General features: G+C 43.1%; 1 protein-coding gene across 4 annotated transcripts in view; it reads right to left on the bottom strand.

Moving 5' to 3' along the window:
• Positions 1-15,172, bottom strand: part of HEATR4 (HEAT repeat containing 4) — a 45,397-nt gene that overhangs the window by 27,246 nt on the left and 2,979 nt on the right. The window contains exons 1-5 of one of the 4 annotated variants that reach the window (XM_077750846.1): positions 13,302-13,361; positions 7,396-8,349; positions 6,041-6,231; positions 4,884-5,024; positions 939-1,142 (exon numbers count right to left, since the gene is read on the bottom strand). In XM_077750846.1, coding sequence (XP_077606972.1) covers positions 939-1,142; positions 4,884-5,024; positions 6,041-6,231; positions 7,396-8,279 — 1,420 coding nt within the window. In that variant the 5' untranslated portion in view covers positions 8,280-8,349; positions 13,302-13,361. Of the gene's footprint in view, positions 1-938; positions 1,143-4,883; positions 5,025-6,040; positions 6,232-7,395; positions 8,350-13,190; positions 13,227-13,301; positions 13,362-15,172 lie in introns of those variants that run through there. The other 3 variants (XM_077750847.1, XM_077750849.1, XM_077750848.1) reach the window with 3 other exon arrangements.

The raw sequence follows: 15,172 nt of genomic DNA, 5'->3' as shown, positions 1-15,172 counted from the left end.
TTGTATAACCTTGGGTGAGTTACTTAACTTCTCTGAGCTTAATATTTCTCATTTGTAAAATGAGAATGATACTAGAACCTACCATATTGAGTTACTCTGAGTATTAAATGAGTTAACTGGACAAAGTATTTAGCAAAATGGCTGGCAAGGTAATAGGGGCTCAGCTGTTAGTGGTTGTGCTTATCATTATGTTTCCCTGCCTTTGAGGGCTCTTCTCTCTGACTTTTGAGGTCTTCCTCATTTTATTGCTAACTTCTCTGCAAGTATCAAGCTTTTATTTCTGAGTTCCTACTAGTAGGTTTTACTCAATCTCTTTCAACCTTTTTTTATCTAATCCAGTACACGTGATGGATTGCCTGTTTATCCCACACTAATTAAACTAGTCTCATGTTCTCCAAGCCAGCAGCCCTGAGTCCTCCGATCTTATAGCTTTACACAGTCTTTGCTAGGCCTTTACTCCCTTAGGCACTCAGCCTTCTACTCCCATATCTCCAAAGGCAGAATGGATATATTGAGAATCCCAGCTTCACATACAAATTTTGGAAAAGTGTTGTTTATACCACAGCCAACTACAGTTTCTTTTGATTACTACGTTTCCACTGCTTGGGCAGCATATTTTGTCATTCCCTTCATGCATCATTTATTGAGCGTAAAGCTTCAGAGGTCATGAGATCGTCCCTGTCTGTTAAGAGTCCTCGATGTAGTGAGTACACACAACTTACTCAAGTAAAACCTGCCAATGCAAAGAGCCTATAGATACAAGTCAACTATGATTGTGTGAAAGGCTCTTCTCTAGTGTAAACTTGATGAGGCAACCAGATTTGTATGTTTCACAAGGAATGGATTCTCAGAGATTGAGAAACACTAGTCCAAGGTAAGCACCTCCTCCCTAAAATATATACTGGAATCTCAGGACCCGCCCCCACCCCTTCACTTACTCAGCGCCCAGGCAGTCTTCCATTCCTGCAGCATCCGCTGCAGCACCCCCAGCTCCCAAGTCACATCCTCCTCCTGGGATTTTTCCTGCTTCTTCTGCCTCCTGGTCTTAATGGACACATCCTCCTCACCCATCTGGAGCAGCAGATCGTTGGCTGGGGTGGGCAGAGCAAGCCAGCGCGGGGCTCCTTTCACAGGCCTGCAGGCTGTGCAGCAGGGCGGTGTGAGCCAGCCTTAGCCCAGTGCCCTAGCCCCTGTGTTCCCAGCTAGCATTAAGACAAAACAAAACTCCTGAGAGCAGACTTTCCCATGATTATACAGGAAACTAAGTACAAGTCTCATAGTTAGGAAAAGTCCTGATAGCAGACATGATAAAGCCATGCTGGCAGGGGGTTGGCAGGTGGGAAATTGAGATCTGTGCAAACCTTTTATAAATTTAATCTTTAGGAACATAAATATGTTTATATGTAATAAGATATTCTTGTAAAACTCAATATCTGATATATTGCAATTTAGAGTGTAATTGTCCATTCCTAGTTTATGTTTCTTTTTTTAAGTTTATTTATTTTAATAATCTCTACAACCAACATGGAGCTCAAACTCACAACACTGAGATCAAAAGTCACATGGTCTTCGCTGGAGCCAGCTAGGTGCTGGTTTTATGTTTTATGTTTCTTTTTAATGTTTTTGATTTGGGAGGAGGAACGCTGCTAGAAGCTGCTAAGTTTTAGGTCTCTGGGTTTTTCCTCATCCTGAACAATAACAGCTGGAAATTTGAGAACAGAAGAGCATATTATATAAATATAGTTAGATTTTCTAGACTTTGTGATATCCCTGGTGTCAAATTCAGAAAGCCTCTCCCTAAGAACAGCAGTTATGTGAAGGCAAAACAGATAAAAACATTCCCAGGCCACCAAATTCATAATCTGCTGCATCACATATCAGTCTCATGCTCTAATCTGTCACTACCAATGGTTCGTGTTTCTTCCCAGATTTCATTCTAACACATTTAGATTTGCTCTGAATCCATTCTTTCCTTTGAGCAAGGAAGGCAGTGCCATTTTTTCTTCTAATGTAGAGAGTTTTGTGAGACTCGAGTGCAGTTTAGCTCACATGCCCATACAGAGCATCCCCTCCAAATGGTTCTGCCGCAGGTTGGTCATGCTGGGGGAGCTCAATCACCCTGTTGAGGGCTGGCTTCCTTTGCAGTATAGGGTGTGCAGCCAGAGTGGTAGAACCACATCCAGACAGGTCAGCTCCCAGGAAATCGACACTTTGCCACATGACACTGCACCATTTCTTCCCTTTTGGCCTGCTTGAAATCCCTCCCACAGAAGTGAGAGGTGGCTGGATTATTTCCTTTCCTCCTCTGTCCCCCTGCTCAGGGAGTTAAAAAGGATGTGAGAAAGTCCTGTATCTCTGGTATTTAACCTCCGTGGGACTAAACATGCACAACTGCCAACATTAATTTTACTTATGGTCCTTTAAGTTCTTTGCAGGTTAAAACCCATCCACTAGCCATGTTCCATGTCAAAAGCCCTCTGAAGATGGGGCGCCTGGGTGGTTCATTTGGTTGGGTGTCTGACTCTTGATTTCGGCGCAAGTTGTGATTTTGCAGTTCGTGGGATCGAGCCCTGCATCTGGACTCTTCGCTGATAGTGCTTGGATTTTCTCTCTTCCTCTCTCTCTGCATCCCCCCTCCTCAAAATAAATGTAAAAAAAAAAAAAAGTCCTCTGAAGGTAGCACATGAAGAAACAATCCTTTGGCTTTCTGTGGGATAAAAAGCACAGTATGCTTTCTGGCAGAAACAAATGGTGCCTTTGACTTTGCACCATAAGACCTGTGCTTAATATATAAGAACTGTAGTGATCTTCTGGGCATCCTAGAGTTTTATATCATGATTTGGGGGGAATTAAGGCTATACAGCAGTAAGTATACTTTGTATCTTGAGAACTTTTGTCATTTTAAAGAAATTATTAAGTTTTTCAGTTCAATCAAAATGGAGAGTAAAATAATCTACCCACATCTAACTCCAGGAATTTTCTTTTTTTTTTTTTTCAGGCTCTTTCATACCTAGTATTTCCTAAGATAAGGAGTAAACTAGTTATAAGAAGGTGTGTGTATATTACTATTCCAACTTGCCTTCTCCCAGAACAATTTCAAATACTATTTAAAGTAGGCTCCACCCCCAATGTGGGGCTTGAAACTCATGACCTTGAGATCAAGAGTCGTGGGCTCTACTGATGGAGCCAGCCAGGCACCCCCAATTTCAAACACTATTTAAAAAAAGAAGTTTGGAAAAGATTCTACAGCTTCTGTTCATTAAATATTCTATGTTTGAGGGAGAAGAGAACAGGCATTGAGCACACTAGGGGAAAATGCCTGTGAGGCAGGTGGTGGGGCTTCTGAACGCAGCAGGGGAAGTTGTTTTTTTAATAACACCTTTGAGGTAGAAGTCACGTCCTATAAAATTCATCCTTTTAAAATGTATACATTTCAGTGTTTTTAAAGTATATTCACAGAGTTGTGAATATACAGAAACCTTGTGCCTATTCCGTACTTCCCCCAGCAACCTGATCAACTTTCTGTCCCTGTAGATTTGCCTCTTTTTAGAGGCGAGGACATATATAATCCATTTGGCTTCTGGGAAGGTAGTATACTAATAATAAATCCTTGAGTTTCTACAGCACTTAATGGTTTATAAACTGCATTCACAAAGTCCCCTAAGTATCAATAAATATCACAAAAATCAGTAGGTATTACAAAAGTGTCTTGCTGTAGGGGTGATTAGTAGCTTTAATGAAGCTAGCGAAGCCCCAGAAGGTGACTTGCCTAAATCCAGTCAAAGGCTTTGTTGGGGTGCTTTCTCCACTGCTACCATTAGTTTCTGTTCACTGGGGGCCCATCGGAGCAGTAACACTGCAAAGAGAAGAGTCATGGGACATGGAAGCACAGTCCCTTGGAGGATGAGCACTTTTTGTTTCATAAGTTCATTTCCTAGCCATCTCCTTTCTCTCTCTCTCTCTCTCTCTCTCTCTCAGATTAAAGATTGTTTTTCTTTTTTTTTTTTTTTTTTTTTAAGTAATCTCTACACCCAACACGGGACTCTAACAACCCAGAGATCAAGAGTCGCATGTTCCAGGTTCCTGGGTGGCTTGGTTTCGGCTTGATTTTGGTGGCATGGTTTCAGTGACTTTTGATTTTGGCTCAAGTTATGACCCAAGGGTCATAGAATTGACCCCCCACATTGGTCTCTGTGCTGAGCATGGAGCCTGCTTAAGATTCTCTCTTGGGGTGCATGAGTGGCTCAGTTGGTTAAGCATCTGACTCTTGATTTCAGCTCAGGTCATGATCTCATGATTTGTCGGTTTGAACCCCTAAGTCAGGCTCTGTGCTGACAGTGAGGAGCCTGCTTGTGATTCTCTCTCCCTCAAAATAAATAAACTTAAAAAAAAAAAAAAGCTATAAGAAACTTGTAGCAAAAACAAGAAACAATTTTTGGAAAAGATTCTCCTCTTTCATGCTCTACCAAGTGAGCCAACCAGGCACCCCAAGAATGATATGCTCATGAAACAGAAATTTAGAACAGAGGATGACCCTAGTACCTAGGCAGGTGTGGGTTAAGAATGGAATGGGAGGTAGTCCAAAGGGACAGGACAGTGCTGGATCAAGGGTTCAATGTACTTCTAGAAGTAAAGGAAGAAAATGAGACCTGCCTCATTGGTAATTACCAGCCCTAAATCTCTTGGTTACATGTAGATCTGACCTGATTTCAACTGAATGGATGTTCCACAAAGATTCTTCCTAGTTACAGTTAGTGTTTTATAATTTTATGTTGGCAGGAATTGATTTTGCTACATACTGGTGATGCCCAGCCTATGAAACAGAGTCCTTCAAGAAACAGCCACGCTTCCCTCATCACTCCTATTATCCACTTTCTGCTTACGTGCTTCAGGAACTGGCTGGGAAGTCCACCTTTCCGGGGTTTCAGGGAAAACTTTGGATAGCTGCTTCTTGTACCTATTAAAGTTTTCCAGTAAAATATGGTCTCTCTTCGCACCAATCTGGTGGATGACCTGGACTTCATCTGTGAACAGATAAAGAAATAAGGAATCATTATTACCACCCTCATTCCTGTCTTGCTGGGTTTTCAGTCACCAGGATCAGGCCCAATTTCCTTTTGCTTTACTCTAACCCCTTAGGACTGGTAACTACCATGATGTGGGGGCATCACTTGAAGGGGATTGTTACTTGGAAATACAAGCTGGTGGCATCATAGAGGCTTGGAAACCAAAGCAGAATCTGTCTAACTTATAGGCATTGTCCCCTATTAAAAGCTAAGTACTAATAAAGGGGTATTTAATTCAGTCATAAATACCTTCATCTGAATAATTCTGTTAAGTGCTTTAGGGAGACTTTCAGTTGACAGTTTAGGAACAAGATGGGGGCAAGGAAGAATAAACAGCTTAGAACATACAGACCTAGATCGTGTATATTGGAAGCCCAGGCATCTAAAGGATAGCAAGATGGAAGGGGAAGGTAGTGGACATTTATTGAGCATGGGCCAGGAAGCATTATGGATGCTTTCTTGTCTGTTATTTACTTGAAGTGCATTTTGGTTAATATCATTTTACAAATAAGATATATAAGGCTCAGAGGGATTACATAATTTGCTGAAGGTTAGTGGAAGGGTGCTAAGCCAGGCTCCACTAGACTCCAAATCCCATGAAGTTTTTCTAACACAGCACCTCAATGGGGGATTATCTCAAAGGGAAAGAAAGAAGACAGAGAAGAGGTAGTTGTTCTTAGAGCCAAATTTGTTTACTTTATGACCCCACCCTCCACAGTCTCCTTAGTAAGATAAAGGGATAGAGAAAGGGGAAGAGGGAGAACAGTATCATCCCTACCAGATATCTGCCTGCCTCCTCCCACCCCCCAGTCCCCCATAAAAAACCTCCTGTGCTGGTATCTAGGGGATGTTGCCATGAACACCTTGGTCATCCAGAGCCTCTTATCCACACCCATGACTGTTTCATCCTCTATCTTCCACCTCCCTGCTCCATGTCCACCTCTGCCCCCAGCACAGTGCCCCAGCTCTATTACCAAAGTATATTTCCTGTTCAAAGGTGTTGTCTGTGGAGTAAGCAAACTTTCCAGCTCGAGGATTCACCTGTCGGAAGTACCTCTGGTCCGGGGGCTGGCAGATGTTCTTCTTACATTTGATATCCTCAGCAGTCTTATTGTTGCCAGGCATAGTTTCACCTCTCTGCACTTGAGGCAAGTAATTGGGCAATCTTAGCAGGAGGGAGAGAGCGAGAGAGGGAGAGAAGGAAAGATGGGAGATGGACCTCCTGCTTTCCATCAGATCCACAGCTCCTTTGTAAACTCACCTCATACTCACATGAGCATCTGGAAAACACCTATGTTTAACTCTTCACTTTGCTCCCAAGGTGCCATGTGAAGGAACCTATCAGCAGCCACCTTCCTCCTCCTCTAATAGAGTTACCCCTGTAGCCACTGGACAGGTTGAAAGAGTGGCCATGCTCCTGGCATTACCTTTTTTTTATTTTAAACATTGGTGCCCTTAGAGGTTGCATTGACCTGGGGAAGGGAACCAATTCCTATATTATCTCACTTTATCATGTGTGTGCTTATTTAATGTCTTTCCATCCCAGTGAACATATAAGCTCTTTATAGGGTCCATATCTCTTGTTTACGTTGTATTCCCATCACTTTACAGAGTACCTAGCAAGTAGTGGGAATGCAGCTTATATTTATTCAATAAATGGATACATTAATGGATTCCCACTTTTAGTTCACTTTTGGGAATCAAGGACATTATGCTAGCTCCAGTTTTCGATCTAGCTATCCATGAGAAGGAAGCAATCAGAAATATATAGTAATCTTCCCTCAGGCTTAGTTCTCTGTCCTACTGCCAGTCTGTTTTTGAGGCACTGACACATTGGCTCCTTATTCAAAGTGAGGCAGGACCAAACCTCAGAGCCTTAAGGCCTTCTTATTCTCCCCATGGATACATTTCTGGGAGCACTTGGATTGTAACTGGATCAGCAGAATCGCTAAGTCTGTTAGGAAAGGCCCAAAACCAATCCCTTTAAAAGAAGTGGTTCTCAACTGAGAGTGACTTTTTCCCTTAAGGGGACATGTGTCAATGACTGGAGACTTCTCTGGTTATCACAAATGGAGAGTGGGGTGTTACTAAACATCCTACAAGGTATAAGGCAGACCCCCACAACAGGATTATCCAGACTGGGATGTCAGTAGTGCTGAGGCTATGAAACCTCACTTTACAGAGATCTTAGAGAACAGGTTGGCAATGGAGAACCCCAAGACGTTGATGGGACAGCACATTCTGAAATGAGGAATGTGAACTAACTCAGGAGTCCTTGAAGGGGAGCCAAGGATTCTCAAAGGTGTGCTAGAGGCCTCAGGCAGTCTACCTATAGTAAACAGGAAGCAGCAGCTCGGGCTTCTTTTTCTCCTGGGTTGGCAGGATAACACTTCTATCCTCAAATTCTCCTGTTTCTTCTTCCTCTAGCTGTTTCAAGAGCTCCAGGTCACTGGTGGAAGTAAGCTCATCCCGGATGTGGCTCCAGTCATACTGCTGGCGCAGAAAGCTCTGCCACTTGTTGGGGGATACTCCAGACCTTATGGGACGCTTGCTCTGGATCCATCGGGCTGTGCGCTTGTTCAGCTTTTCCAGCACGATGGCTTCCCAGGCTCTGGCCTCCTTCTCAGGAGGTGGAAGCCAGGCTTCCCTCTCTTCCAGGTTCACAGCTGGAGAAAGTGACAGACCCAGCATGTCTGGATCCCTGAAGGAATGAGGGATGAGAGAGGACGGGTTTTCCTGGACCACACTTGCTGGCTTTGATTCCTTCAGGTGCTTCTTAAGAATGGGAGAGCTTTCTGTTTTTCCAGCCTGGGAGGTGACTCTTGCTGAGGGACCCGAAGAGTCCAAGAACTTGAAGCCGATGGATTTCTCAGATTGGGCCCTACTGATCTGGGTAGGCTGGATGATGTGGTCTGCATTGTAGAGATGGTCAAAGTTGTACTTGCTGAAAGGGATGCTGGGAAGCCCTCGCTGCCACACCACCTCCTCAGAGAAGGTAAGTCTTGTAGCGGCCTTTTTCAGATACTGGTTCTTGAGGTGTGCACAGTGATGTGTGCTAAAGTGGTAGACTGGAGGTACATTGGAGATGGAGGCACATTCCTCCTTGTTCCTTGGTTTCAAGGGGGTAAAGAACATGCCCCATCCCAGCCGTGGGGGGTGTGATTGATGGAAATGATGGGAAAGAAAGGTCTTTTCATATTGGGTTCTGGTCATCCTTTCCCAGCAAAGGCTTCCTTCCACACTGCCTGGTCCAGATGCAGGGCTTGGAGGCGTAACCAGGAACCTGTTGAGGGGATGGGAGGAACTAGTGAGAGCTCAAGGTCAGCAGAAATTGGTAGACCATAGCAGTGCAGAAAGGGTAGAAATGGGAAAACAGATAAGGGGAGTGAGGTGGGGCAGAGTGGGGAGAGGCCACGTGAATTAGAAGGATCAAAAAAAAAAAAAGAAATGGTAAACATTCTAAATATTCCTTGTATCAGCCCCTTACTTCTAGCTCTCCTGTTTGTCCCCAAAGCTCAGCCCCTCATTTTTCCTCAAATATTCCTTTATGTAGGTTCAAAAGACTTATTTACAGCATAAAGTTCAGACATGTCAGCCTGGCATTCAGGGTTCTCCATGAGTGTGACTCAGGTTTATGACCTTGTCTGGTTGTAACCTCTCGAGTCTCTTAGCTCATCTCCATCCCTCCCTCCCTCCAGAGTGGAGCCTCCTTCTGTGCCCGCTATGTGCATTAGCCTTTCCTCCATCCTTGATAAATTCTGTACATTCTTCCAGGCCTAGGTCAGTTCCTACCTTCAAAACTTTCCTGACCTATCCAGGCCTCCATGTCCCATGAAAATTTATAAATCACTCCTACTCTGTACTTTTTTTTTTTTTTTTTTTTTTTTTTTTTTTTTTTTTTAATTCCAGTATAGTTAACATACAGTGTTAGTTTCAGGTATAAAATACAGTGATTCCATACCAGTCATTTTACCTCTCAATCCTATGACACCTCACGTTGTTAAATATTTGGCTTTCTAACTGTACTGCCCAAGGATCATGTCTTCTCTCTCTGCTGCCCTTCTGAACCACCCAGTACTTTACCATCTTGCTACATAGTCCTCACTGTTAAAGTGTTTAACAGCTACAGGATATTTCACCAAGTAGGTAAATCACCTCTTCCTTAATTTACAGGAAGGTTTCCAGGTTTTAGCTAGCCTACATTTACTGCGTTTTAAAAAAATTTCCTCCTGGGAGTACATGGGTGGCTCAGTCAGTTAAGTGTCAGACTCTTGGATTCAGCTCAGGTCATGATCTGGCAGTTATGTGAATCTGAGCCCCATGTTGGGCTCTATGCTGACAGCGTGGAGCCTGCTTGGGATTCTCCCTCTCTTTCTGCCCCTCCCCACCCCTGAAAAATAAATAAATAGACATTAGAAAAAATTTCCTTCTGAAGTTCTTCCTTAGTCTAATGCTGATAATTGACAATTACGGAGTACAGACATACCTCAGAGATATTGTGGGTTTTGTTCCAGGCCACTGCAGTCAAGCAAATATAATAAAAGTGAGTCTAATGAATTTTTTGGTTTCCCAAGTGCATGTAAAAGTTAAATGTTAACTGACTGAGTGTGCAATAGCATTATATTTTAAAAAACAATGTTCAGGGGTGCCTGGGTGGCTGAGTTGGTTAGTCATCCGACTTGGGCTCAGGTCATGATCTCATGGTTCATGAGTTTGAGCCCTGAATCATCACTGCGCTGACAGTGCAGAGCCAGCTTGGGATTCTTTCTCTTTCTGCCCTTCTTCCATTTGCTGTCTCTCTCTCTCTCTCTCTCTCTGTCTCTCTCTCTCTGTCTCTCTCTCAAAATAAAAAGGTTTAAAAAAATGTTCAGGGGCGCCTGGGTGGCTCAGTCGGTTAAGTGTCCGACTTCGGCTCAGGTCATGATCTCACAGTTCATGGGTTCGAGCCCCACATTGGGCTCCGTGCTGACAGCTCAGAGCCTGGAGCCTGCTTCAAATTCTGTGTCTCCCTCTCTCTCTGCCCCTCCCTCGCTCATGCTCTGTCTCTCAAAAATAAATACACATTAAAAAAAATTTTTTTAAATGTTCGTATCTTAATTTAAAAATGCTAACCATCATCTGAGCTTTCAGTGAGTCATGATCAGAGATTGCCATAACAAATATAATAATGAAAAAGTCTGAAGTATTGCAAGAATTACCAAAATGTGACACAGAAACACAGAGTAAGCAAATGCTGTTGAAAAAATGGAACTGATAGGCTTGCTCGACACAGGGTTGCCACAAACCTTCAATTTGTAGAAAATGCAACCTTTGTGAAGTGCAGTAAAGCATGATAAAATGAGGTGTCCCTGCACTTTGCTAAGGGCTTTACATAGGGAAGATATTATGGTCTTGAATGTGAGTGGGAAGAAGCTGAGGCTCAGAGTGGTAAGTAAATTGCTTCAGATCACACAGGCCATAAGCAAAAGAGCCAGGTTTTAGATTTAGCTGCCGGATTCCAACTTCAGAGCACTTCACCATCATGCCACACTGGCTTCCCAGGGCTTCATTGATGATGATGATGATTGATTGAATATTTCTATTTTTCTTCTGTGTATGAAATCTGACCTATTGGTGTATTTATTTTTGTTAAGAGCCTGCTTTTTTCTAGATGTCACTCAAATGAAGTCATACGTGATTAATATGATCCCCGCCAGGATTGTTTTGCACATAAGACTAAATTCAGTTGTCCCATCTCTTCACAACCATGAAGGCAACATGGCCATGGGGGTTCTGAATATTTTAAAAGTTAATGTAAAAAAGTTATGGCAAGGTTAGATGATGGCCACAAGTGATACTTTTTCTGCAACACTGCCTACTCTCACTGGTTGAAGATGAATTGTTAAATGAAAACAATATTAGTGTTCTTGTGCCTTGTGTATTGCCTAATAGAACATTTTATCATTCTTAACATATCAGTGTGTCAATATCTTCCTCCTAAGGTAGGGGGCATTTTGATCCTAAACACTTGAAAAATGGATGAGGACCAGCTTCACCCCAGGATGACTATATGGAATGATTTGGGTGTCCATATATATATATATATAATATTGCCTGTGACACACAGAATCTTCAGTTACAGTGCCAGCATCCCAGAGAGAATACCATGTTAGCATTGCCATTTATTGTAAATTCTCAAGGGATAGTTGTTCTCATCTAATAAGGCAGCTTGTTGAAAAGAGGGATAACACCTGATGTGTTTTGAAAAGGAATGAGGACAGGACAACATGTTGAAGTGTTTGGTCAAAAGAGACTGTCCTAAATGGACATAGGCTCAGAAGACAAGTGTAAGGCCAGGTTCTGTATTTCCCAGCCATGTTACCTTGGAGAAGCGATTTAACATCTCTAGTTTGTCTCAGTTTGCCAGTCTGAAAAAAGTTTGATATCTAATTTGGTGTAGATATGAAGCTCAAAATTAAGGAGCAAGTATAAAAGGTTTTTTTGTAAGCTTCAAAGTATTACATAACTATGAGGAATTGTTAACTGATTTACAGTATGGACTGGACTGCTAGAAGGCAAATCTCTGGGATCCCACAGTTAGATGGTGCATTTGGCACTTAGGGAATAGGTTAGGAATATTAGGGCCATAGGCAAATAAAAGAGAAGGTGGATAGAGAGGGAAGAAAAAAACCTATGAATGGAGTTTGGAGGCTCCATATTATCCAAACTTAAATGTTACCTAGACCAACATTGAGGCAAGGTCTTCTCCCAACAAACAGCCGCTTAAGAACCAAAAGCAGGGGGTGCCTGGCTGGCATAGTCAGTAAAGCATGCGACTCTTGATCTCAGGGTCCTGAATTCGAGCCCCACGTTGGGCGTGGAGCCTACTTTACAACAAAACAAAACAAAAACCAAACAGGGTGGCAGCTCCAGGTGACTATGTACTGAGAGCATAAGAAATTGAATCCATGACATTCTGTAGTCAAACCTGGCATAACTGCAGACCAGGCCCCATAATCTGGTAAACAGCAACATGATCTCTCTGCCTCTCAGAACCAGGCTAGACAGGCAGGAGTAGGGCCGGAAGGGCGAGGCCACATGCCTCCAAGTAAAACCTAATAGAAGAATCCAGATTAAAAACGAGTGATATCTCAGAGGTTCCAAATTTTCCCCTGCCTTCATCCCCTGGTCTGGTACCTTTATTCTCCAGAAATAACTGAAGTGGGCTGAATGATTCATGCTAAAAGGAGTAATACCTTGGTTTTTCCTTGTTATTAAAGCAGCAGAAACTGTCAAAGAAGGCTAAAAAGCAATAAACCTTAGCACAGTATTTCTGAGAGCTTTTGAAAAGTAATACACTCTCCCCTCCACCCACAGATTCTAAGGTAGGGCTCAAGAGGGACAGTCAGCTTCTATGACAGTGTTAATGGTTAAGGACCTTCTGCATCAAGATCATTTGAGGAGCTTGTTAAAATGTAGAATCCTGGGAGCACCTGGGTGGCTCAGTCGGTTAAGCATCTGACTGTAGTTAAGGTCACAATCTCACGGTTGGTGGGTTCAAGCCTCTGTGCTGAAAGCTCAGTGCCAGGTGCCTGCTTTGGATTCTGTGTCTCCCTCTTTCTCTGCCCCTCCCCTGCTTTTGCTCTGTCTCTCTCTGTCTCAAAAATAAATATTAAACTTTTTAAAAATGAGGAATCCTGTGTGCTACACCCCAGAATATTGATTGAGTAGGCTGCAAGTGAGGCCTAGAAGTCTACATTTTTTACCAGCTCTCACAGGTGTTCATACACATTAAATGTAGAGAAGCCACAGCCCCAAGAGCTGTATTTGGGATATATGAAGGAAGCTTTGTGTTGGGGAGAGCAAGGTCAGGGAGCACAGCCTCAACCTGGCCTGTTTCACACCCCTCTCTCTCTGCTGCCTCTTTTTCATGAGAAAGCTCCTTCATTTTTTCCCCTCTACTTTCTAATTCCTATTCCTTGCCATGTACTCACACAGATACTGCCAACTCCTGAGATTACTAAGGAAACTGCCAGAAAGATGACTCTGTTCCAACTCATATCTTGCCGATATCAAAACTGAGGCCCAGAGAGAAGAAACATGACTAAGATCACAGTAGTGGTTGATACCTGAAGTAATACTGACCCTTTTGACACTTAATCCAAAATCTTTTCAACTACTTCAGCCTGTCTCCTATCATTCAGCTGACAGAAGCTCTTTTCAGGTACTGGTAAAGTAGAAGTGTTTTGAAAGTACCTTCAAAATGGCCTCCTACAACATAGTCGTCAAAACCTTCCTTAGTTTCTTAGGTTAAACCTTCCTTAGTTTCTTAGGTTCCAAAGTTGTTTATATTGGTTACCAGGCAACCACCTCTTTAGAATTCCATGAGTCTAGTCACTGAATTTGTAGGTTCAGTGGGTGGTATCTTTGGCTATTTATTGAATTTCTTTTTGTAAACAACTTCAGGAAATTGCACTATATTTATTGATTGATGCCACAATGGATTTCTTGGTCATCCTTTGAAAATAAACCTCTAGGTCGGTACAGCTCACTATTTTCCCCCCTACTAGGCTTCATAAGGACTGCTGAGAAAAGGCAAACACATGAACATCCAGCTCCAGCATGCTTTAGATTACTAGGCTGACACAACAAATAGTAAAGTAGAATGGGTCTGTCTTTGGGGCCTGTTCCCTTCCCCAATCATCGCCACTGGCACTCAATCTCCTTCATTCACATAGTTCAATTCCATCTCCCCTGCTCCCCAAATCCTAGCTAGATTATCAGCTGATGACACTATTTTTACAAAGGGACTCTTCAGATCCTGTATTTCTACTAGTAAAATCCCAGACCTCCAGAATACTGATCTTCAGGAGTTCCCTTACAGAACTAATTTGTCCTGACAGTAGAGAAGATTTCTGGGCATAAGATTCTGTCTTACTGATCTGGGGCCATGCTATCCGGGTAGTTACCACCACTTGCTGACCAACCTGAGCACTCACTTCAGTGCCTAGACTTGAGCTGTGCTCAGACCCTGGGACTCTTTTTTTTTTTTAATGTTTTTATTTATTTCTAGGAGAGAGAGAGAGAGAGAGAGCGTGAGCAGGGGAGGGTCAGAGAGAGAGGGAGATACAGACTCTGAAATAGGCTCCAGGCTCTGAGCTGGCAGTCAGCACGGAGCCCGACATGGGGCTCGAACCCACAAACCGCAAGATCATGACCTAAGCGAAAGTCGGATGCTTAACCGACTAAGCCACCCAGGCGCCCCCCTGGGACTCTTACAAAAGGGTGAAAAGACATGGTCTCTGAGATGAAAAGACTGAAAGACTTAAAAAATTAAACAGAATTGGGGCACCTGGGTGGCTCAGTCTGTTAAGCATCCAACTTCAACTCAGGTCATGATCTCACAGTTTGTGAGTTCAAGCCCTGTGCTGGCCTCTATGCTGACAGCTCTGAGCCTGTAGCCTGCTTCAGATTCTGTGTCTCCCTCTCTCTCTGCCCTCCCCTGCTCACACTCTGTCTCTCAAAAATAAATAAATGTTAACAAAAATTTTTTAAACAGAATTACCATGTGATCCAGCAATTCTACTACTTCTGGGTATATACCCAAAAGAATTGAAAGCAGGGGCTTTTATACAGGCATTTATACACCCATGTTCATAAGCAGTGCATTCACAATAGTAAATGTGGAAACAACCCCCAAATCCACCAGTAGATGAATGGATAAATAATATTCTATTGCATGCATGTATTGCATACATGCAATAGAATATTATTCAGCCTTAAAAAGGAAGGAAATTTGGATTCATGCTACATGTGGATGGACCTGAAAGACACACTGAAATAAGCAGACACAAAAGGACAAATACTGTATGATTCCACTTATATGAGGTGCCTAGAACAGTCAAATTTCTAGAAACGGAATGTTGAAGAGTGGCTTCCAGGGGCTGTGGTGGTTTTCAGTTTGGGTGATAAAAAAGTTCTGGAGAGGCACTCTGCGAACCAGCTGTGTGCCGAGCAGTGCAATGCAGCACCCACCCTGCGGGCCTGGCAGTTGCTTGGCATTAAAAATTTTGCTTTTTCCCGAAGGGCTCCTGGGGTGTGTTCTGGGGGGTGGGGGGCGGAGGGTG

This window comes from Crocuta crocuta, unplaced genomic scaffold, assembly GCF_008692635.1.
Source record: "Crocuta crocuta isolate KB4526 unplaced genomic scaffold, BGI_CrCroc_1.0 scaffold186, whole genome shotgun sequence".
NCBI classification, from domain to species: domain Eukaryota; kingdom Metazoa; phylum Chordata; class Mammalia; order Carnivora; family Hyaenidae; genus Crocuta; species Crocuta crocuta.
This window is presented reverse-complemented; position numbering and strand designations above follow the sequence as displayed.